Raw genomic sequence first — 22102 nt, 5'->3', positions numbered from 1 at the left:
ATAGTAAAAGAGGGAAAAAAGTCATAGGAAATTACAGAGCCTGTCTAATGACATCGTACGGAAAATAAATAAATAAATAAGCTGTAGCTACGAAATAATTAAAACATACAAACACAATGGACTGCTAATTCATCATATGGACTTGATTGTGATTGAGTTTTATTTTAGACTTCAAATGAGCAATAAATGTATCCTTAAAAGCCGGCATCGCAACGAATCTTCATTTCTGAGAGTCATTTATAAACTATGTATTTTGCTTTACCGGCCAAGGTGCATTCAATTCATTTATCCAGCTGTCTTTGGATACTTATAACATCATTATTGGTATTTTGTGGCCACGAATGAGTATTCTTCTCAGACAGTTTCACTATTTTGTATTTTGGTCCAACAACTTAATTATTTTTTTGGCTACAAATGAGTGTTTTGTTTGTTCAATTTAACAATGTGAGCCACGTACGTTGCTTTACCAGCAAGCAAAAGGTAATAAGATCATTATCGTAGTGTGTTGCCATAACATAATAAGTCATTTGTTTGTATGGTTTTACTGTTTTGTGGTCGAAAATTATTATTTTTGGTCTGATTCTATTTGTATTTCTTGGCCACAGATTAGTATGTTGTATGTATGGTGCAGCGTAGTTTTTGGATTAAAATATTAACAACCACTAGATGGCAGTGTATGTGTGTATCAGTATTTGCTACCGTCAAAAATGCAGTAGAAGAAGAACCTCTCAGTCCTATGCAGGCGTTGCTTCAGAGTGACACAGAAGATTTCAAAGGATTTATTGATTTAAAATTATATTTAGTTGAATTGCTAGCATGTTTCTATACTATGGTTTTCTGAATATTTGTTTATAAGTTGCACTATTATTTTAGATTCCTCCATTATTTTGAGAAGGTAAATAAGCAAGTAATGAAGCATGTATATATTCACTATATTATCTATTCTGTATTATAATTTGCCTTTCATTTTCTGTTCTTGCATTTTGTTAATTCAATTTCTCCTAAAAGTGTGACTTATGTACAATTTTTTTCTTTTGCATTTTTTGGCGTCTGCAACACAAATTAGTATTTTGTTTTTGCAATATTACTACTTCATGTCTGGTTTCGTAATTTAACTATTTTATTGCAACAAAATTTGTATTTTGACAGTTTGATTTAACTATATTGTGTCACGATTTAATTTGTTGGTAAACAGTAAATGTTTTGTGGCCACAAATTAATAATTGTTTGTACAATTTAACAATGTGATCCATGTAGCTGTACTGTAGCTTTCTTGGGACGATTGTAACATTTTTATTGGTATTTTATGAATAAAAAGCTATTTTTGTTGTACGACTTAACTATTTTATAACCAAAAATTGTTTTACGTTCACACAATGTATCTATTATATGGCTACAAATTAGTATTTTGTTTGTACGATTTTGTAACAATTTTGTATTTTCATTTTTTGATTAAACTATTTTGTGACTACTACATTTTTCTGTTCGCACAACTTAGCTATTTCGTGGCCACAAATTAATATTTTGTAGTATTTAACAAAGACAGTCAGGCTGCTTTACTGTGGACAGCTTTTTTGTTCATACAATTTAACTTTAACTTTTTTGTGGCCACAAATAATTACTCTTTCACACAATTTGGCTGATTTTTATCTACAAATTCGTAATTTCTTTGTACTGTTGTTTTTACGTGGCCACGAATTAGTATTTTGTTTGTACAATTTACCTATTTTGTGGCCACAAATTATTTTTCACTTATACAATTTCACTTCTTTGTGGCCAGAAATTAATATTTCATTTGTACAATATTGTTTTGTGGTCATGAATTACTTTTTTGTTCGTATGATTTACCTATTTTGTAGTAACAAATTGGTATTTTGTTTAAGTAATTCATAGTCACAAATCTGTGTTTTCTTTGATTGATTAAACCTTTTGTGGCCACAAATTAATATTTTATTCATACAATATTATTTTGTGGTCGTGAATTAGTGATTTGTTTGTACGATTTACCCATTTTATAGCTACTAAATAGTACTTTGTTTATTTGATTTGATCCCTTTTGTGTCCACAAATGATTTTGTTCATACATTTTAACTATTTTGTGACCACAAATAAGTATTTTATTTATAAATTTTAACTATTTTGTTGCTTTTGTTGTAGCATGTCATCAGACAGCTCTGGAAGTAACGGCAGCAAATTTAATGATCCACAAGTGTTTTGTGTATTTGTTAAATTGTTCAAAATGTTTTCCCTGCAAAACTAAACACAATGAAACGAGATGAAGCAGCAGAAATTACAATTAACAGAAAAATGGATTTCCATCCGAGTGAAGAAGCTTTTTGTAGATGGATGAGAATCATTTCCTCATCGCGGAGCTGTAATTGTAACAATGAGTGTCACAGGTGTGTTGTGTCACGCCACTGCTCTGAATATGATCTCAGCACATTTCCACCTGATCACAGTTTCTGCATGAGGAGTGTTTGGTGTTCAACAGAAGCCTCTTCGTGCTGTTTCAGCTAATGAACCACTTGTGAGAGGAGTGCAAATAAACACGTGAGGATCATTCGGTTTCTCTTCAGCTAGTATTCCTGTGACGCTCTGCCGACTTTTTAGATTGACTTTTATTCACATCAGGTCTTCCTCTGTCAGCCCAGCTTCAGTCAGGTTCCCTACTTCTTTACCAAGACTTCCTCAAGCTTGTTCTGCTTTTTTTTTTTTTGATTGAAATGGCTGCTTGTTTACAGGTTTCTGCACAGCTGATGAGGGGAATCAGGCAAAAGAAGGGGAGCTTGCAGGGCAGGGACTTTAGGGGAGGGGGGTTAGGAATCACTGATTCAGAGCATGGACTCCATGAGGGGTCCTGCTTGTTTCTCAGATCCTCCTCCCGTACCTCCTGCTGATTAACTGGATCAGGTGGCTTCAACCAATCAAAAGCAGCAGGAGAACGTGAAGATGTAAAGAAAGCAGGAGGCTTCAGAGAGGACTGCATGGACACCCCCGGTGCAGTCAGATCCTTAAACATACCCAGGTTGGATATGTTTGCCAAAATAAAAAGTAAAACTGTTTTTCCTCTGATATAAATACGTATTTAGCTCTGATAGAAGAAGTAATTTAAGTTTTTTTAATGCTGCAGGGGAGTTACAAAATAAAACAAACCAACAACTAATGACCAGCATTTGTGCTGAAGCACAATATGAGGTTCAAGAAGAAGTAGTGTGTGGGTTTAGTCCAAATCTGCAGCATGTGTTCTTAGTTCTAGGGGTTTTTTTATGCAGTCATGGACTCCAAAGGGTCGTATGTCCCCGCATAGCCCTTGTCCTGTCTTGTGGGGTCTAGATTACCCCATTCCTAACGTCAATACACCTAGGGTTTAGGGTTAAGGGGATGTTTTGGGAAAATGGACATTTGCCAACTTTGATATATTCCTACAAATTGGAATAGAAAACAGTTGTATGACCTATCTTCAGAACATTTTACGCAGATTCTACCTGGTAAAGTTTACGAACACAACCAAAGTTTTTTTGACCTTTGATCTCAGGAATAAGCCGCCATCTTCATTTTCCAGAAAAAGAATCCTCCGTGCCCTTTATCATTTTAGGCTCTTCTGAGGGTTTTCTTTTAGAACTGTTTGGAAGCTACTTGGGAACAAATTTAGCCTTTAAAAGCTTGTAGATTTAAAACAGCATTAAGTGCAGCAATCTAGCAAATGTGGAATTTACCGGAATTCTGTGAAAATGTAACCCAAGAATCCCTGGCTCAAGCTGAACGAAACAATGTGACATATGACATAACCGTGTTAGAAATGTGGACATGGTAGCAAAAAACCTCTGTTGCCAAGGAAAAACCAAAAGTTTACTTTAGCCGATTCTTCTAAAAACTACATTGACCTGTTCATCAGCCCCAGCCAACCAAAAAACAAAATGGTTGCTATGGAGCAAAAGTCAACAGAAAATCCACCCTTTAGAAAAAAATGTTTTTTTTTGTTACATGAGGCTTTGACCAGCTACAGAGGAGGAGGGGGAGCGGCAGACGTTGCTCTACCAGTGAGAGCCGGTTAAAACAGGGGAGAGGGGGGGCAAGATTTTAGTTTCTCTCAAATGAGTTCTTAGTTGTCAGAGCGAAGAGACTCACCTGAAGAACTCGCAGGTCTGGTTCCCAAACTGAACGTTGACGCTGCTGCCGGCGCCAAGGTTTTCCCCCATTATGGTCACTTTGGTGCCTCCAGACTCGGGCCCCCGGCTGGGGGACAGGCCCGTCACCGTTGGGGTCTAAGCGGGTGAAGGTAGACAGAGGATTAGCATGAAATAAAATAGAGATGGGTACAGAAAGAGTAAACAAGAAAACATCCCAGCTGTAACACTTGACAACTTCATGAATTACCACAGATCCCAAGAAAATTACAGTCATTCCAGTTGCCAGGTTGATGGAAGCGGAGCGCGAGGAAGGAGGATAAAACCGGGAGCTTTTACAATCCCTGAGAGATGGCACTACTGCGCGTTTCGGGCTTGTTTCCGAGAGAAGCTTTTTAAAGACGCTCTGAAAATAACTAGTGTTTACAGGAGCAGGCAGCTAGGTTGCCATCACGTAGACAGATGGGTAAATATCCACTCAGACAGCCCGTCATACTCAGTTCTGCTCACATGCATGAGAACATGCGCACACAGAGACTCTCACAAGAGTCCTCGGCCTGCGCAGCTTTAAGAAAAAAAAAAAAAATTTAACAGAGAAGCTGAAGAAACATTCTGCAATGTATGTTTCAAAGTTTATTTTCAATTCAATTAGCAAGCGAGGACACTTTTATGTCTCTGGGAATCTGACAGCGGCGTCACTGGTGGATAAAAAGCCCCCCAAACCTCAAACTGTGTGCTGCGGCTCCACTTCCAGGGTGGAAAACAACGGCGGTAAACACGCGCCGCGCGTTCAAGAGCGACTTTCGCTTCTTTTTCTAACCAACTTTAATGTTTTACTGATGCAACCAAGAAACAACGACAACAAAAAAATAAAAAAAACCTCAAGTGACCCAAGAGAAAACACTGTCAAGTGTAAATTATCTGTGAGGAGATATTAGCTTCGAGATTTCATCAGAAAAAAGAGTCCTGCTGATTATCAAAGACGACCCTTGAAAACGCACTACTGTCAATCAAAGCCAGTTATTAGAAATAACATGTACACATGCTCACGGCCGCATAATTACAAGGGTTGGCAGGGCAACCAACCGAAACGTTATCAGCCACAAAAGGATTAATCCACATCAATAAATCGTCTGTTTTTTGATACACATAGATCCTTGTTTGGCTAAAAGGAGGTTCTTGGGTGTTGGGACAAAACAAAAAAAAAAAAAACTGAGGTCCGTACCACGAAGGAGTAAAAATGCGAGGAGCGGGTGCTGAGCTCTGGTTTGCACTCCCCAACGCACAGCTGGACCGGGCCGGGCCTGCTGCTCGCCGGGGCGGCCGCCATCTCACAGACGATCCTGCAAGAAACAAAAGAAGATCACTTAAGAAAAGTTTTTTTGCAAAAGCCCTAGCATTATTTCCATGAGAGTGCTTGGTGCTGGTTAGCATTCCTGGGATTGTTTTTTGTGTTAGTATGTTCTCCTGCATGTGTAGGGTCTTGTCTAGGCAGCCTCCCACAGACCCAAAACTTGTTTCATAGCTTAAATGGTGTCTCTAATTCGTGTGCATGTAAGACTGACAACCTGTTCAGGGTGTACCCCGCCTTCGCCCAATAGTAGCTAACCCCATGACCCCGAGAGGGATTAATCAGATACTGAAGATGGATGGAAAAAAAAACTGCGTTACCACTGAAACGCTCATAAAAAGTTGCTCTAAAACTGGTTAGTTGAGTCAAGGAAGCCATCTTTGTAAAAGCAGAAAATCTCACTTAACAGAGGTGGTGGACTCAGACTAGGGGTGTGCCAAAATATTGATATTGCAATATATCGCGATATTTAGTCTTGGAATGAAATCACAATGTTTTTTCACCAAGTAACAACCTTTTATTTTTGTTTGAAGAGGCTGTGAACATTATACTCATCATCCTTTGCTGCAACCTTCCTTTGGAGGTAGATAGCAAGACTTGTGAGCACCAATGTGCCTGGCAGCTACTTGAATTATTTAATTTTTGCTCTGTTGTGTACCACAATTTTGCACTAAGTAGTGGCACTGCTGTTCATGGCTACTATTGTTGGCACTGAATTTTACAGATAATTCAAATTGTCAAAGACATAGTATTATTGATACCAAATATTTCTAGACATGACTGAAGGTCAAATACCCAACTTGTATACGACCTAAATAAGACAAGAGTATCCAGATGGACTATATGTCCAAATTCAGTATCTTCTGCCCAGATATCTCCAGATACGCAGCCTGTTTCAATATGTACCAGAGATATTTAAGGAAGTATCCCCAAAAGATATTTATGGATTCTGGCTCTTTTCACACAGTGACCCCTCATGATGTTCGTTTGATTCGGTGACACATCTAGATTTTTAGACGTCCCTTCCATAACATCTCCTCCTTCATTCATAGCCACACACACTGTCACACTGTACATCACACTGTAGGATCAATACTATTCTGTAGCTCTGTGATCAGGTGCCACCCAGCACAGAAGGTGATTAGATCAAGTGACATCATAAAGTGAAGATGTCTATTGATCGCCGGTGCCAGCCTGGAATGAAATACAAGAAGACAATCGTTGTGTGAAAAGGGAGATAAAATATCTTGGGGCTGAAGCAGAAGTGGAGCTGGTGTTTTGTTTTCTACCAGCTAATCATCTGGATAGGCCACAAAAAACATGTTTTTTGTTTGTAGTTTTCTAGTGAAAACACATGATGGTGTGAACCACTGTTGTGTGTATGCTTTAAAGCATTCACACAATAAGCTGTGTGAAGCTTAAAATATTCAGCAACTAGTGGGTTTTTAGGGTAATTTGGAATGTAGCTTTAATTTAGCAACATGCTCGCTGTTTTTGAATCATTTAGACATTGTTCCAGTTTTTTAGGCTAACCTTGAGTTCAGCTAATATTTTAGCATCATGCTAACTGTTTTGTCAAAATTAGACTTTTTAAATTTCTTTAGGCAAATTTAGAGTTTAGCAAAATTTTAGCATTATGCTAGCTGTTTTGGCAATTTTTTACTTTTTCAAGTACTTTATGCAAATTTGAAGTTTAGCCAAAATTTTAGCATTATGCTAGCTGTTTTGGCAAATTTTTACTTTTTCAAGCACTTTAGGCAAATTTGAAGTTTAGCCAGTTTAGCATCATGCTAACTGTTTTGTCAAAATTAGACTTTTTAAAATTCTTTAGGCAAATTTAGAGTTTAGCAAAATTTTAGCATTATGCTAGCTGTTTTGGCAAATTTTTACTTTTTCAAGTACTTTAGGCAAATTTGAAGTTTAGCCAATATTTTAGCATTATGCTAGCTGTTTTGGCAATTTTTAACTTTTTCAAGTACTTTAGGGAGATTTGAAGTTTAGCCACTATTTTAGCATTATGGTAGCTGTTTTTGCAAAATTAGACATTTTCCCTTTTTTGTGGCTATTTTTTAGCATTTAGCTAATATTTTGGCAAGCCATCAGCTTCAGCGTTTCTGCTATCTGCTTGAGCTTTGTTTTAGCTATCGGTTTCAGCATTTTCAGCTCTCTCATCTTCATCAGCCACATTCAGCTAACAGCATTTACATTTCCATTATCAGAGGTAATGCTATATATCTACATTAAATGTTGTATTAGGGCTTCAAAAAGCTGAAATTTGTCTATTTAAAACCTTGTTTCTCATTTTTTTGGTGTAGCTGCACCTATATGAACACTTTATGTTCTGAAGAACAGATCACTAAGTAAGATTTCTCCCATACACGTTTGTGAAAGTATTTAGCTTTTGTAAATGAATGAATTTAGCCACTAAAAATAAAAAAGTCTGTCAGAGAAACTAAGTTGTGAAAGACAAAGAAACTGAGACTTTTTCTTCAAAGCAAGAGTTCCTGCTCCTCACTCTTCTGAAGTGATGGCATAAAAGATTAAAATATGTAAGCTTCAGAGTCCTCTGTCTCTTTTTTTGTCTCCTAAAGTCCATAATACTTTGGGAAGCTTGGTGACTAATTTGAGAGTAGAAACAAACCCTGAGACTCAGATCAGGAGAGGAACATAATTAGGTCAATTTGACCCAAAGAAGATGATGAAAGTTCATCCTCATCTCTTAAAGGGATATTTTGCTAATTTAGGATTTTTGCAAAGTCGATTTATTTCAGGAGCCGCGTGAACGACTTCCCTTGTTTGACCTGAGTGGATTAAAGTGCCGTTAGATCAGTGCGGTGCAGACAAATTGTCCCCAACAGTCCAGACAGTTGGTGAATTTTAATCAATTGGTGGAAAAGGATTTTACCTTATTGTGGCACATCTCAAAAAGTGTGGGACAGCTGATGTTCCAACAACTGTAGAGCTCTAACAATAATATTGTATCCCATAAATTCAATACAATAAAATTAAAAACAATTATTAGTAGGAATTAAATCAAATGTCATATCACTTTCCAGAGCGATTAACCAAAAAGAGGCTCAAATTAGCTGATGTCGCTAATATTTTTATTCTGTTTGCAGCCATTAAATGTAGGTTTCAGCAAAGTAAAATATAAACATGTAGATTTACTGTAAATGTGTATGCCGTGTCCCATGTGAGGCGCTCATCACCTAAGGTGGTTAAGCAAACCATAAGGTACTGAGTGTTTAAGTTAATACACATTTACATATTTAGCCAAAGGGGGGAGGTGGGCAGGTTGTGCAGCATGGGCCATATTTTATTAGTTCAGGGCGAACAGGATTAACGTTATCGTGATGTATACACAGCAGGAGACAATTAGGGAGGTAAACAGGAGGAAACGCACACAGCTGTTGTGAGATTGTTGATGACCAGATTAGCAGCACAGACAAAACGAGCGAGAATGACTGGAACCATGCTGTTTGGACCTGGTCCAGTCTTCATTAATTAGCTCCTAATTTATCAACATTTTTAGACTTTACGTTCCCTTACGTTTCCCTAAAAAAGGCAGATAAAATGCACAGGTTATGGTAGTATAAGATATGAAATTACTGAATTCCCTCAGTCAGTACATAGTGCACTAATTAGGGTGTTTGCCATTTTATTGTAGTGTCCAAATCTACAAATCCAAAATCCAGTTCCCTTGAAACCTTGAAGTCTCTGCAAAACAAAAACACTGTGCATTGATGCTCTCTAGATAAGCAAATATAGACCATAATGCATTGTATTTGTCATTTGGAAAAAAATGTATGTACGTTTATTTTGCATAATTTTCCCTTATTTTCATCATCAGAACACAGTGGATTCATTAATATAAGATAAAATGTTCATATTTATTGGGCTTTGACTTCGGGAAACTGTTGACATCATTTTTGAGGGGGACCTGGTGGCAGACAACATGGCCACTGAAAATCATTAGCCAGAAGGACGTTCAGAGCCAGAACTGTCTTTTGACACATTTGAAGCTAATCTTAAACAATAAAAGTTTCAATAAAAGTGGCTACAACTTTGAAATCTTGTGGAATTTCCACTTCCAGCTAATGATGTTTGGCAATTTCTATTTCTGGCAAATGATTTTCAGCTGCCATCTTGTCTGCCACCAGGTCCTCTTGTCATTTTTGCCGTATATATATAAAAAAGTAGTTAGCATGTGTTTCAATTGCATTTAAGTCCAGAAGACTCGATAGTCCAGCGCTATAATCTTTTAGGGGGCTAGAAAGTAGTGAGTAAATTCAGTCATAGCCTAAATGTTCATGATAAAGCAGTAATTGAAGCCTAATTTAGCTAAGCAGCTTGATTGTAACGTTCTAACAAAAACACAAAATGACACAAAGAAACCCAAAAAAGTTACTTCATACGTTGCAGTATTTTAAAAGAAAACATGAGACTAATGCTTTGTCAAAAATCTTTGAAGATGAACTGTATAGTGACAGAAAATAAAATGTATTAAAAATTACTCTTGCTAATATTGCAAATTTTTGCTCCATCTGCTAGCAGGCCAGTTTCCTCAGTGTAAAATCTTAAAATAATCCAACCTATTAAGTCTGCTCTTATGGTAGCAATCCTCACTTACTCAATTAACTCACATATTATGTGTTCATGTACCTGCATGTTATTTTCTTAGTTGCGAAACTATAAAATGAACGTTATTAGCAAAAGTCTATGAGCTAAATGATGCATCCACATCGTCTGCAGGTTGCTGCTAATTAACTTAAAATCCCTAAAATGAGTTAGAGAAGCTGTATTAATTTTAATTGAGTACCAAGCTTATCTTCAATATAACATTGAACTGCCCTAAGCTTTCATTTATTAAAGCTCTGATGTCAAAACTAGAAAAACTGCAGCGTCTAAACAGGAAAATGTGATGAGCTGGAAAGAAGTCAATATTCCTGTCCAGTGACAGAAAGTGTACGGTAAGGATCAACTGGGTTTAGAAACTTGATGGATGTGCTTGTCAAAAGGCTAAATTGTGAACAAATGGCACCATTTTTGTCTTGTTAGCGTGAATAATTACAAGTCATTTTAAAAAATCAGCATCTGCGATACCTAAGCCTCTTTCAATCAATGACTTACTGTTCAGCGATAATGTATCCATCCTCCACGGGGGTACACTGGACTCCTGCTACCTTCACGTTGTCCTCCATGTCAGAGAAAGACAGGCCGAGGTTGATGCCGTGAATGGTCACTCGTGTGCCTCCTTCAGGTGGTCCAGCCACTGGGGTCACCTAAGATGTTTAGAAAGATACACCATAGGTTATTTATCTATACCCAAAATTTTTTGCTCCAAATCTAAATGGGAGTCTCCCACTTTGGAATTATTGTGATATTTAGGTCCAAGTGAAATTAAAGCTTTTTGGTATGAGAACTAGGCCTGTACAATAAATTGAAAATGTATCGTTATCGCGATATCAGCCTGTGCATTACGAGTATTGCAAAAGATGGTTATACGTCTACCTCCTATGTATACTTGGGTCATTTAGAGTATGATTTGAGCTTTGTTGACTTTTTCACTGATGTTGAGAGTTAAATGGAAAATTATGCTTTAGCGAGGGGATTTTTGTTCATGTATTGCAAGTGATATCATCATCGCGATATTTATCTCTAATATAACACATCGCAAGTTTTCCACATATTGTCCAACTCTAGTTAGGACATATACATTTGAATAGAAACCCCACCTAATGCTGTTTTTTGGTTTGAATAGTCATATTTTGTGTGATCAGACTGTAAAACTTCCCTGCCTTCTGCACTGACTCTCTGCTCACTTTGGAAGAGTTCCTCAACTGAAACAACCTTCACAATAAAAAAGTAATGGGCAGTATTGAAAATTTGGAAAACCGCCTGCTCCAAATCTGCTGCTGTTGCCATGGATGCTTACTCTAACAAGGGGCCATATGAATACTTAGTGCAGACCTCCTACTCATAAAAGGAAATATGGCTGCCCAGCATGACCTTGGCACACGGTGGCATGGCGCCTTCTGTGCTGCAGAGCCCTGTTGAGGCTCTAACCTGGCTGCCATCCAGCCTTTGGAAAAAGTAGAGGGCGAGGAGAAGGAAACAGGCAAGAAAAAAGTGCAAGAAGGCAAAAAACAAAAAAAAAGACTATTCAGGTGGACAGGTTAGGAAGAAAAACAGGGACGAAGAAGGAGAGGGGCAGCAGGGAGGGTATTGCTGTCACTTTGCTGTGTGTAGCTGCTGCTGCTGTGTAAACAATCAATATGCTATTACTGGCCGTGCAAGCGGAGAGAAAAAAAAGAAAACTACAGACAGTTGTACCTGCTCACTGAACTGCAAAGCATCAGATGATGGCGAGCCTTCTAAAAGGTGCAACGCACCCACCAGGACACGCCGTTGTTCTTTGGGACGCTGACATTGTAATCCAGATTTAGTGGACATTAATTGCTCTGGAAGTAAAGTAAGTGTGTCACTGCACCGCCGAAGGTGTCTGAACGCATGAATCTTTTAGCACATCTTGGCCGTGCAAGACACGGACGAGGGTGGAGGACAAAATGTCTAATTCAAATCTTTGTCATGCAATGGTAGCTGTTACGCAACCATGGTACCGGTGTAACATAAAACAGAAAAGGGAAAACGGAGGTTGGTGGGGGATGGGCGGTGTTTCTTATATTTTTTTAAAAGGAGAAAATCTCAAACAGGAGGAGAAAGTGGATCCCTCTCCCAGAAGGCGTAACGGCTGACAGGTGAGGCCGGCATGGTGTCAGGACATCAGATGGACGCGTTAAAAAGCCAAGGAGACCGACCCTCTCCACCCCGGAGGAAGAAACAGAGCCTTTCCCATGGGAGAGCAGGCAATCGGGAGACGGTATAATCTGCAGATGAAACCCATCTGACTGAGATCCCCATTGGCGCACGCGGCCTTGATTCATCAAGATCACAGAAAAATCAACCACATCAAAGATGCACGCCATCAATGTCTCCAGGCGGAGGCGTGAGAGAAGCACGACGCTGTAGTCTCTGTGTGCGTGTCTGTGACTTCATTTGACAGAAATTCCACATCAGCATCATCGTCTTTGCATTCCTTTAGCGTTATTTTGCCTTTCTTTTATGGCATCCATCCCTGGTTAGGTGACACATTGTCCTCCTCTAAGCACCATCTCTGGTTTTCTCAGCATTTTAACCTTGTGGAGGGAAGAAGAAGCCTCATTGGACATGCATGCATGCCCCGCTGCCCTTGCTCCCACTGTTCCCACCCAGTGCTGCCATTCCATGCTCCCGGTGTAATCCTTTTAGAAGCAGAGCTTTTTGCTTGCATGCCATTGTCGCCCCATCAATGCATGGTAATTCCCAACAAACAGCCAGTCAGCTTGAAAAGCTGCTCGCCTGGTTCCCATTTTTCCATAATCCATTTCTCTTTACCTCAAGGTATCGCAGCTATGCCTGCCTATTTCCTTACATGCGCCTATTACTTTATCAAATAAAAAAAAAGTTACAGAAGAAATTGTGATATTAATGATTTCCAACAAATCTGAAAAAGAATGGCTTACGAGGCTATAAATACAAACTGGAGACAAAAAAAAAAATGGGCTTCCTGTGTGAACAGCCTGGGGTTGTCTGTCAGTATGGTCTTGACATGTTCAGCTAAAGTAATTGTGGGGAAAGATGTGCTGATGCAGCCGCAGTGAAACTCAATATATAAAGCAGAAAGTAATACACCAGCCCGGCTGCCTCCAGGCTCTGCATGCCTGGCTTGTCATTTGTAGATGCATCCCGATCCGTTCAAGTCCTCCACTAGAATTTAGAGCTAATAATGTTCAACGATCTCATCGGACATTAAAAAAATCCCTTACATCTTAGTTTGAAGGGATTTGATTAGAACTTTTATGTTTAATTCACACCAGCGCAGTCACTCAGAACTTGTCCAGGACATATCCCACTTCTGACACCAGTTGATGGAAATGAAACTTAACCTGATTCAAACGCTTTGAGCTTATTTTTCTGTCAATGGAATTAGATTTCTCCGTGAAGGCAGTTTGATTGAAATGTCGACCACATTGAGTGTGCTGTCACCCAAAGAAAATGACTTACTTCGGGGGTACCAGCAACATTAGGTCAATTCAGTCACCTTTTTTTTTTTAGCAATTTGGAACTAGAAATTGTCAGAAAGCAGTGATTGGTCCCAGTCGGTCTGAGTCAATGTTTCTATGGCAACCAGTCTTGCCAATTGGGAGTGTGCTTGTTGGAAGTGCACACCACTATCAACCTTTATTTATTCATTATTTATTGATAGAAGTCTTTGGGATTTTAGATTTTTAAGACTTCCTAACCTCGTTTCCTTTGAGCGGTCTGGTCCGATATTTTGAGTGTTTCCATTGTAAAATGGACTCATTCCACAAAACTGAACCGTACCTCTTGGGGTTCCCATCGGTTGTAGGTCCATTGAAAAGTGGATAGGAATGGTTGGGGCGGAGCTACGTTGATTGACAAAAAGAGATGACGACATTGGAAAACGCCAAAGAAGCCATCATTTAAGCTAACGTTTGTAAGCATTTGGGTTTTTGCGGTTTCCTGTATACCATTTTGGTCACGAGTCTAGATAGAAAATGGAACGTTCCTCGCTATCCTTAACGATGGCATGGATGGCTATTGCCCCTAGCGGTCTACACCATGCATGCACCATGAAAATAAGCCGCTCAGGGGAAGCAAGACTTAACAGAGTGGAAACGCTCGCCAGAATTAACTGGACCGTACCATTCCTTACCGAACCAAACCGCTCAGAGGAAACAAGGCTCCTGTTTGAAACGTGAGGGGGGAGCGGTCACTCAGTCCAGTCGATTATGGTTTAGTTTTATGATATAGTTTTAAGAAATACGCTTTTGGAGTCAAAATAAAAGCAAATCCTCTTGTGATTGAAGGTTTTAGTGAATGATAGTACCAAAGCACTGTCAGGGTTTCACATGCGATTAGAATTTAATTGTCTCAAAATCATGATGCAAATCCTCCTAAATAGGCTTGAAAACATTTCGATGGGGGAAGGAGATAAAAAATCGAAACGCTTTTTGCTTTTTTTTAGTATTTTTCCCTCCTCAGGCTACAGACAGATGTTTATGTACCCTTTCACGGGTGAGGGGGGTGAGGGGAGCCTCGTTCTTTTACTGTAAACTCCCCGCCAAAGACTATTGAGTAGATTCCTTTCATTGGCCTGTCCAGCTCCCTCCTTCATTTGATGTTGCTCCCTCTGTTGTTAGCGGGAGCTTACGCCTGTTCAATATTAATGACTCGTGGTGGGAGGCAACATCGCACTTAACAGAAACATTCATTATTCAAAAGGCCTATCTTCTGGCAGGCACATCTACTAATGTGCAAGTATGTATACAAATCAACTCGTGATGGGAGCTTTGGTGCGCACAATCAGAACCAAATTTATTAATGAATTCAGCCCACGAGGGGAGCGTCTGCTTTTTAAAGAAACTGTAATCAACAGGAGGCGGAGGGAGGGCCGGGGAGGAGCCGCCATCACTGCCAATGAGGAGGACAGAATAGGTGTTTCTGTCATCGGGGAGTTTGGATTCCAAGAAAAAAACTTACCTTAACTTGTGTTTTTCCGAATTATATGAGAAAATTTTGACAAAAATGCTGATCTGTTGGGGCTTTTTCTGTTTTTACTTTCACTTTGCACAAAATCATCACAAAAATGACAGAAAAAGAAGTTGTAGAACTTTTTTTTCCTCATTTTTTATTCCCTCCCAGATCGATTTGTGCTTGACTGCTGACCACAAACAAACGCCGCTTTTCCTGGACTCACCCAAACCGGACATGCTCTGCAAACATGTGAGATACGCTTATGAGGAAATGTTTTATTTGTATTGGAAACACCTTAAGGTGATTCTGTGTCAGCTTGGCTAGAGCTGTAATCAATAGACAACTGGACCAAGAATGGATTTAATAATTCAAGGTTTCAGCACTGAAAATGATTAATGCCAGAGTGCACCTCTTGATTTTCTTGTTTCCTTTGCCTCTTATCAAGGATTCTACGAGAAATAAAACGTTTGCGTCTCGTATGCGTCTCAATAAAGGTTGAATTGACAAACTTAACCTTTAATGAGACGTAACGCAGATTTGTTTTCTACCTAGTGACTTTAGATTTGAGAAGTGGCAACAAAATCAGACTTTAAAGAGCAATTTCCACCTTTTTTGAGAAAAAAAATAATGTCTACATTTTAAGTGTAATATATTTTTAAGTAGCTGAGGATTGGTGGCACATGTGGATGCTAGTGCTGGGTGATATGACGATACATATCGTGTGAGCGATAGAAAAGTGTGTATCGTGCCATTCGCTTTTCATTGTTTTTATTTGTTAGTTTTTATTGCTGAACTTATGTACAAAAATGTGTTTTCCTACAAAGAAACTTGAAACTTTAAAAACAATTTTTTGACATTTTTGTCCATTTTTTTAGAGAATAACTGAAAATATACTTTATTGTGATAGATCCTGATATATATCGATATTGTGATATAAAATAATTTATATGGTGATATACAGTTTTTTCCATATCACCCAGCACTACTGGATGCGACTAACATGTAACTCTCACTTCAAATTAATTCAGTACAATTTGAAGTACGGATACAACAGAATTCAGTAGTTTTCCCAAAATAGAACTTCCTTCAGAATCAGAAAAAACAAAAGTGGAAAGAATCAAAATCAGCGTATGCACTTTTTTCCTGTCTGCGACTCGGTACCGATACATCCACATCGGCTATGAGAGTTGGGAGTGAGAATGTAAAGAGATGCATCACTTAAAATAGAGGCGTCCATAATATTAGTTATGCGTCAAGTTCAAATCGGGGTCCGTTTGGGTCCGCATGACCCAGCATCTGGGCCTGAATCTGCTAGTAAGTGACTCCTGAAGTAGATGCATCAGAATGGAGTGGAGCAGGGTGCTTATTCAGTTTATTTTTCACATAAAAATATGTATATTTTTTTTTACCAAAAGTCATTTTTCACTACAATTTGAATGAAGAATTACTCAGAAATGCAAATTTTAGCTTGATTTTCTTTATATATCATCGGAACATATTAAAAAAACACAATTTTCAACCCAGTGTGTCTTTAGAGTAACAAAGTAAAGTGTTTAGAACTACTGCTGAATCTTAGCCAGATGTAGAGTCGAGAAATGTATATTTTAATAAAAGTTTTTAATAAAAAACAGAAATGGAGGTCGAGCGGGTTCAGAATCATGGGTTTCCCTGCAGCTCTATCTGCATAGCCTCTGTATGGTAAACCAGATCAATTCACCAATTTGTTAACTTCAGCTTTTAATTGGCTGGAGTAGATATGAGTGTGTTGTGGAAGAACAAGAAAAGCCAAAGAATCAATTTAGAGGCAGAGAGGTCTGTTGGGTTAACCACAAAGCACTGGTGTGTTACTAAGCCTAATTAAATAGTATGTCCCCCCCTCAACCCCCCCTATTGGATCAACTCCTCTGTGACAGCAAACCCACCACAGCAGACGAGAACGGGGCTGAGGCGACGCCAAACCCTAATTATGAGGAACAGTTAAGGTGTTTCCAGGTCATGACCCGGCTCTGCTGATGAGTTCAGCCATTGAGTTTTTTCTCTTTGAAGGCTACAAAGTAGGCTGGGGGTGTAAAAATTAAGCTTTCTCATTCTAAGGTAGTGCATTAGGATACTTAAAGATGATGGAAATTGTGTTTTCACCATTTTCTTGCAGGTTTTTTCTGATGATGGAGGACATAGTACATTTAAAAAAAACAGTGAAACAACAAATTCTCAATCATTATAAACTATATGAACTCTAAGGATATTGGGAAAGGGTTATATCAAATAGGGTTGGGTATCGATTATAATTTCAAGAAACGATTTGATTTGATTCACAAGAGCCTGGATCGATCCTATTCCGATTATTATTATTATTATCATTATTAATCTGATACAATTCACATATTGTAAAATGTATTAGTGAAATATTGAGATTGTTAATATCATACAGTGTTACATGGTTTCTCAAAATGAGAAGTTCTAACAAAAAATTTCAGATTATTAACATTGTAAACATTGTTCTGCTTCTCCTGAAGGGCGTTTCAGTTTGGCCACTTGGTGGCGATGACGCTATAGCATTACACCTTATTCCAGAAGAAGACACTATGAGCAAAAAACTTTGCTATAGACCACAAATGGTTACTTTAAAAAATATTTCCTTAAAAGAGTGAGGAAAATTCATGCCTGAGAGTTTATATAGATGTTCATTTCATCAGCAATGTATGTTTAGGTCGACCAAGTGTTAGCATTAGCCGTCCTATGGAAAATTCCATTAAACGTTAGCATCAAGCTAGGAGACTTTATGTGCTAAATCAATCAATATTTTTATGAATCGATTATTGATCTGTTAGGCAAAAAAACAAATTCAAATCGATTAATCAATTTTATCAACCCAGCCCTAATATCAAACATATATATTCTGAGGCATTTTACTTTTTTTATGTTTCAATTTGTTGATTCTGTTGTTGTTTGTTGGTTTTTGTTGTTGTTTGCTTAGACGATATGAACTATAAGGATATTGGGAAAAGGTTATATTAAAAACATTTTGAGACATTTTATATATATATTATGTTCCTTTTTCTTGCTTGTTTTTGTTGTTTGTTTTGTTTTTATCGGTCAGCTTTTGCCAACCATTTGATGTATTTATTTTGTAATGCAAAGGGATATATTTGGTTCAAATAGTTTAATTGATTTTGTTATATGGGGTAGACGTGATATGTTTTCTTCTTTCTTTCCCCTTTCATTTTGACCAAATTTTAACTGTAAAGAAAATTAAGCTTCAAGTTGCATTTCTGAGTATTTCTTTATTCAAATCACTGTGAATCAGGAGCAGAATGCTGTTAGAAAAAAATTGTAGTTGTAATGTCACAAATACACTGGGCGGGGCAACAACCTCCCTGCTCCACCCTAATTCTGATGCATTCACTTGTAGAGAACTAAATCCATGTTCATCTTAGTTTTCCTTGTCTCATAATGTTATCAGTTTTGTGGCACCGTTAATGTTAGGTTGGGAGTGTGAGGGTCTATAAGCTAGCAGGAGAGGGTGTAAACAGAGAGCTCTCAGCTATGAGAAGGGAAGGGTTTGTGGCAACGGACCCGCCCACAACTCAGAGGTACATTTTTAGTGACTTCCTGCTGCTCTGCAGAAACTATGTCCAAGAAAACCACATGTTTTTAAATTTTGGCTAAAAACTGTATAACTAGAATGAAAAGGCCGCTGGGAACGCTTGTAAAATAGATCAAAAGATGATCGAAGTGGGCGTTTAAGGATAAAAAACGAGAAGTCATTTGTTGGTGCCGCAGCCACTTTCAAAGATCTACAATGACCTTGTGCAAAATCCAGGAGACAGTCAAGTGTGAGCAGTCATCTTTGTGCAAAGAAAATAGGATAACAGAGAGGCGAGTCTCTGCTGAGCTCACAGTCTGCCCTTGCATCAATCTGGAAGGTGAACAAGACATGCCGAAACCACATAAACAATTAAACAGCTATTCTCTTTTCTTCTCTCAATTAGATAAAAGAGAGCAGAAAAAAGACCAGATAAAAGTCTGACAGACAGCAAACTTTGAAAGATCTGGCAGCGGTAGATGAGGCGGGCACCTTTGGGAGCTCGGCGAGGGCTTCTTCGACTTATTTAAAGACAAAAACAGAAAGACGAGATGGCTGGCTCTTGTGCGGTGCCTCCTAAGGTACATTTTAAAGACGCATATCAGCTCTCCAGAGCTCCAGCATTAGGTGGTATTAACCATTAATGTCTAAAAAAAAATACCAGAACTCAGCAAAGATAAGGTTTTGAGATCATATTTAGCTTGAAGGAACGGAGGCAGAGACATCTTTGAGTGTGAAAAAGCTCCGTCACCTCCTGTAACGTCTCTCAGGAGCTTTTTTAAGTACAGTGGAGTATCAGCCGCATGCTACATTATCACATTGTGGACAGTCGCTTTGCATGCTGGGAAAGAAAAGGTTCGTTGTGGGTACGGACCTCTGTGATGCGCGGGTTGGTGCACTTCACGTTCCTGCTGGACAGGTTGAGCCAGCGCGTGGTGTAGGGGTTGATGGCGGGGCAGTGGTGCCGCAGCGTGCACCTCCCCTCCTCGCTGCACCAGCCACACTGGAACTTCCTGTCCGCCTTCAGGCACATGCCGCAGCTGTCCCGCTGGGCCGCGCACTTGTACAGGTGCACTGCGGAGGGGAGCACACGGGAGACGTTCAAACTCTCAAACATGGATGTCGCTGAAGGCAGACCTGATGTGGTCCCACCAGGGCTGGGAATCACTGGGTATCTCAGGATACGACACAAAGCTCACAATATCAATGATACTGCCATAATCAGTAAAAGTCATCTCTAACAACTCACATTATATAGAAAAACACATATTTTTTGGGAAAATGTATCCCTATTTATTTTTAGCTTGAAGACAATCATAATAAATAACTTGTATCTTGACATGAGTGTTCAGAATAAAAGCACCTTATTTACCCACTGTCTCAAATTTGATCCACACATTTTCATCGTGATGTAACTGTATTATAAAGAGTTTACTATCAACAAAATTTTCATTATTTCAATACAGCAAACAGAAAGAAAATAACCATAGATGACTTATTCACATCATAAAGTTTTAAAAACTAGCTAAAATTTTCCCGTCATTCAAAAAAAAAAAAAAAAATCTACTGCCCCTAGTGGAAAAATGATGAACTACAGAAAAAAAAAACATCGACCAAACTGTATACAATGGGTTTTTAAGGGAAATTTGAATCATGCTAGTTCAATAGGGTTCTAAAAAATGCAAATGTGATGCAAATGGGTATAGAGGGATACGACTTTTAGCACATTTCTGCTACATAGTGTGCTTGTGTAAACCATACGCCGTTGGTTAAAGCCTACAGTTGATTTTCAACAATAACCATTAACTAAAACTTAAATTTCAAGTCCTATTAGTTGTGACACACCTAAATTTGTTTAGGACATTTTCACATTTGACCCATCCCCTGGGGGAGCGGTGAGATGCAGACACAGTCGCACTCAGGAACCATTTGGTGGTTTAACCCTCAAATCCAACCACATTTATGCTGAGTTTCAACCAGGGAGGCACTGAGTCCCATGTTAAGAGTCTTTGGTATGACTCGGCCTGGATTTGAACCCATGACCTTCCAGTCTCAAGGCGGACACTCTACCACAAGGCCAATGGGCTGTGAATTGTAACTTTATTAGTGTGTGCGTGTGTGGGGTGGGGTACTATAAACAATATGGTAAAGCAATATTTATGAAAAATATCCGTCCATTTCTCCATCTTCTGGGGTGATGGGGTTGCTGGAGCCTATCCCAGCTACTGTTGGGCAACTTCGGACAGGTTGCCAGTCTGTATAAACAATTCCTCCTTTGGGCTTAAATATTTCAATGCATCATCTTTTGTAAATGACAGATTTTAGAGTATTGGACTCCTATTGTTCTTTTTTTGACGCTGAGCGGCTCGCTAAGCTTTCTCTGACAGACTGTGGGCTGGGATTGTAAAAATTCAACCACACAATGGAAACGACACCAAAGGTGATCATGATTTCTATTTAATTAGACGCTTACACTTTTCATCTGTCAATCAGAGACACTCTCCTCACATTTTGAAGCACATTTACACTGTAAAGTTCTTTAACATCATTAGACCATCTTGTATAGAGGATAATATGTGAAAACAAAGATGGTTTACAGAACATTTGTTGTATTTCTTCTTGTTTTTTTGCAGCACTTTTGTTTCTCACCTTTGATGTTCTCCGGGTTATCGATAATGAAGTTGCCGTTCCACACCACAGAGAACTCCACGGGCAGCTCGCTGATCTTCATCCCCTCGTACAGATACTGGAGGAAAAATGGAGAAGGATAGGGACGGCCATCAGGGTGAGAAAGTGACAAAAACAGAGGATTTCTGCTGAAGGTTTCAGGATTTTCTATTCCCATAAACCCAGCGTGCAGCAGATGCAGAACCGCGTCCCTCGGACGTTACGTGGGACTTACATCATCTCCGTATTTTTGGGCTGACAAAGGGGAAAAGGGGCAGCTGGGCAGAAGCTGCAGCTCTGGTCTTTATTGGAGCTGTCCTCAACTGCCTCCTCTGCCCTTAAATCCAGCCTGACTTTCATTGACTGCGTGCTTTTGTGGCTCCTCTGGGAGGACGCCGCACGAGTCGGTACGCACCTCACCGGAGCTGCAGCTCCTTCCAGCTTAATCACAGAGGATGCATCCACTGTGTCTCCACAGACTCAATGCAAAAACCTCCAAACAAAGCTACATCAAAAGAAAACACACAAACAGGAGAACCGATAAGCAGAAATTGGCCGACCCACCGAGCTGTTCTGGCACTGCACGCTGGAGCTGTTGAAGCGGAGAGCCGTGACTCGATGGCTGACCCCCTGGATGTGAAGGACGCATTCATAGCCTCGCTGGCCAGACTGGGGCTGTGGCAGGTTCTTGGCCTTCAGGGTTATTGGCTTCACCTCCCCAACTGGGATGAGAATCTCCTCAGACGGGACCAGCTGGGGACAGTCCTGGGGGAC

General features: G+C 39.3%; 1 protein-coding gene across 3 annotated transcripts in view; it reads right to left on the bottom strand.

The window, feature by feature from the left end:
• Nucleotides 1-22102, bottom strand: part of plxna2 (plexin A2) — a 233918-nt gene that overhangs the window by 56517 nt on the left and 155299 nt on the right. For all 3 annotated transcript variants that reach the window (XM_024292841.2, XM_024292840.2, XM_036212847.1), the window contains exons 10-15: nucleotides 21893-22093; nucleotides 21311-21407; nucleotides 19536-19735; nucleotides 10609-10760; nucleotides 5353-5470; nucleotides 4129-4265 (exon numbers count right to left, since the gene is read on the bottom strand). In XM_024292841.2, the coding sequence (XP_024148609.2) occupies nucleotides 4129-4265; nucleotides 5353-5470; nucleotides 10609-10760; nucleotides 19536-19735; nucleotides 21311-21407; nucleotides 21893-22093 (905 nt within the window). The remainder of the gene's footprint in view (nucleotides 1-4128; nucleotides 4266-5352; nucleotides 5471-10608; nucleotides 10761-19535; nucleotides 19736-21310; nucleotides 21408-21892; nucleotides 22094-22102) is intronic.

This window comes from Oryzias melastigma, linkage group LG7, assembly GCF_002922805.2.
Source record: "Oryzias melastigma strain HK-1 linkage group LG7, ASM292280v2, whole genome shotgun sequence".
NCBI classification, from domain to species: domain Eukaryota; kingdom Metazoa; phylum Chordata; class Actinopteri; order Beloniformes; family Adrianichthyidae; genus Oryzias; species Oryzias melastigma.
The sequence above is the reverse complement of the archived record's forward strand: the minus strand, read 5'-3'. Positions and strand labels throughout refer to the sequence as shown.